Raw genomic sequence first — 2591 nt, 5'->3', positions numbered from 1 at the left:
AGCTGGTACAATTTCTTCCAAAACTATTCCAAACATTTGGAAACAAGAGAATCCTCTCTTATTTTATGAGGTCAACATTATCCTGATACCAAAACCTTGCAGAGATACAACAAGAAAAAACTTCAGGCTAATAACCCTGATGAACATCAATGCAATAATCCTCAATAAAATACTGACAAACTGAATCCAGCAGCACATCAAAAAGCTTATTTACCACAGTCAAGTTGGCTTCACCCCTGAGATGCAAGGCTGGTTCAACATATGCAAACCAATAAACATAATACATCACATGAACAGAACCGAAGACAAAAATCATGTGATTGGTCTGTTCCAAGATGGCCTAACAGGAACAGCTCCAGTCTGCAGCTCCCAGCGTGATCAATGCAGAAGACGGGTGATTTCTGCATTTCCAACTGAGGTACCTGGTTCATCTCATTGGGATTGGTTGGACAGTGGGTGCATCCCATGCAGGTGAGCCAAAGCAGGGTGAGGCATTGCCTCACCCAGAAAGTGCAAGGGGTCAGGGAATTTCCCTTTCCTAGCCAAGGGAAGCCATGACAGATGGTTTCCTGGACAGATGGTCCCTGGAAAAATGGGACACTCCTGCCCAAATACTGCACTTTTCCAACAGTTTTAGCAAACGGCACATCAGGAGATTATATCCCACTCCTGGCTCAGCAGGTCCCATGCCCATGGAGCCTTTCTCACTGCTAGCACAGCAGTCTGAGATCCACCTGTGAGGCAGCAGCCTGGCAAGGGGAGGGACGTCCACCATTGCTGAGGCTTGAGTAGGTAAACAAAGCAGCCAGGGAAGCTCAAACTGGGTGGAACCCACCGCAGCTCAGCCAGACCTGCTGCCTCTGTAGACTCCACCTCTGGGGGCAGGGCATAGCTGAACAAAATGCAACAGAAACTTCTGCAGACTTAAACGTCCATGTCTGACAGCTCTGAAGAGAGCAGTGGTTCTCCTAACATAGTGTTCAAGCTCGGACAATGGACAGACTGTCTCCTCAAGTGGGTCCCTGACCCCTGTGTAGCCTAACTGGGAGACACCTCCTAGTAGGGGCTGACTGACACCTCATACAGGAGGGTGCCCCTCTGGGATGAAGTTTCCAGAGGAAGGATCAGGCAGTGATATTTGCTGTTCTGCAATATTTGCTGTTCTGCAACCTCTGCTGGTGATATCCAGGCAGTGTCTGGAGTGGACCCACAACAAACTCCAACAGATCTGCAGCTGAGGGATTTGACTGTTACAAGGAAAACTAACAAACAGAAAGGAATAGCATCAACATCAACAAAAAGGACACCTACATTAAAACCCCATCTGTAGGTCACCAACATGAAAGACCAAAAGCAGATAAAACCACAAAGATGGGAGAAACCAGAACAGAAAAGCTGAAAATTCTAAAAACCAAAGCACTTCTTTTCCTCCAAAGGATCATAGCTCCTTGCCAGCAATGGAACAAAGCTGGATGGAGAATGACTTTGACAAGCTGACAAAAGTGGGCTTCAGAAGGTCAGTAATAACAAACTTCTCTGAGCTAAAGGAGGATGTTCGAACCCATCACATGGAAGGTAAAAAACCTTGAAAAAAGATTAGAGGAATGGCTAACTAGAATAAACAGTGTAGAGAAGACCTTAAATGATTGGATGGAGCTGAAAACCATGGCACAAGAGTATGTGAGGCAGCCCGAGTCCGCGGGAAGACGGCGGCACCACTCATCCCCTCTCCCAGCAGATTCCCACTGGAAATTCGTTGTATGAATCTTATTACAAGCAGGTCGATCCAGCATACACAGGGAGGGTGGGGGCGAGTAAAGCTGCGCTTTTTCTAAAGAAGTCTGGCCTCTCGGACATTATCCTTGGGAAGATATGGGACTTGGCTGACCCAGAAGGTAAAGGGTTCTTGGACAAACAGGGTTTCTATGTTGCACTGAGACTGGTGGCCTGTGCACTGAGTGGCCATGAAGTTATCTTGAGCAATCTGAATTTGAGCATGCCACCACCTAAATTTCACGACACCAGTAGCCCTCTGATGGTCACACCGCCCTCTGCAGAGGCCCACTGGGCTGTGAGGGTGAAAGAAAAGGCCAAATTTGATGGGATTTTTGAAAGCCTCTTGCCCATCAATGGTTTGCTCTCTGGAGACAAAGTCAAGCCAGTCCTCGTGAACTCAAAGCTGCCTCTTGATGTCCTGGGCCGGGTCTGGGACCTCAGTGACATTGACAAGGATGGGCACTTGGACCGAGATGAGTTCGCTGTGGCCATGCACTTGGTGTACCGAGCCCTGGAGAAGGAGCCCGTGCCCTCCGCCCTGTACCCGTCCCTCATCCCATCCTCCAAGAGAAAGAAGACTGTGTTCCCTGGCGCCGTCCCTGTCCTGCCCACCAGCCCCCCCACCAAAAGACAGCCTCCGCTCCACGCAGTCCCACGGCAGTGTCAGCAGCCTCAACAGCACAGGAAGCCTGTCCCCCAAGCACAGCCTCAGGCAAACACAGCTAACAGTGAACTGGGTGGTGCCAGTAGCAGACAAGATGCGATTTGATGAGATATTCCTGAAGACCGATCTGGATCTGGATGGCTACGTGAGT

General features: G+C 49.2%; 1 protein-coding gene across 1 annotated transcript in view; it reads left to right on the top strand.

The window, feature by feature from the left end:
• Positions 1–2591, top strand: part of LOC105510758 (epidermal growth factor receptor substrate 15-like 1) — an 82370-nt gene that overhangs the window by 66017 nt on the left and 13762 nt on the right. Inside the window, 2 exon segments of the mRNA XM_011940662.1 lie at positions 1690–2392; positions 2394–2585. Of these exon segments, the coding sequence (XP_011796052.1) occupies positions 1690–2392; positions 2394–2585 (895 nt within the window).

Source organism: Colobus angolensis, unplaced genomic scaffold (genome assembly GCF_000951035.1).
Source record: "Colobus angolensis palliatus isolate OR3802 unplaced genomic scaffold, Cang.pa_1.0 Scaffold190, whole genome shotgun sequence".
NCBI classification, from domain to species: domain Eukaryota; kingdom Metazoa; phylum Chordata; class Mammalia; order Primates; family Cercopithecidae; genus Colobus; species Colobus angolensis.
This window is presented reverse-complemented; position numbering and strand designations above follow the sequence as displayed.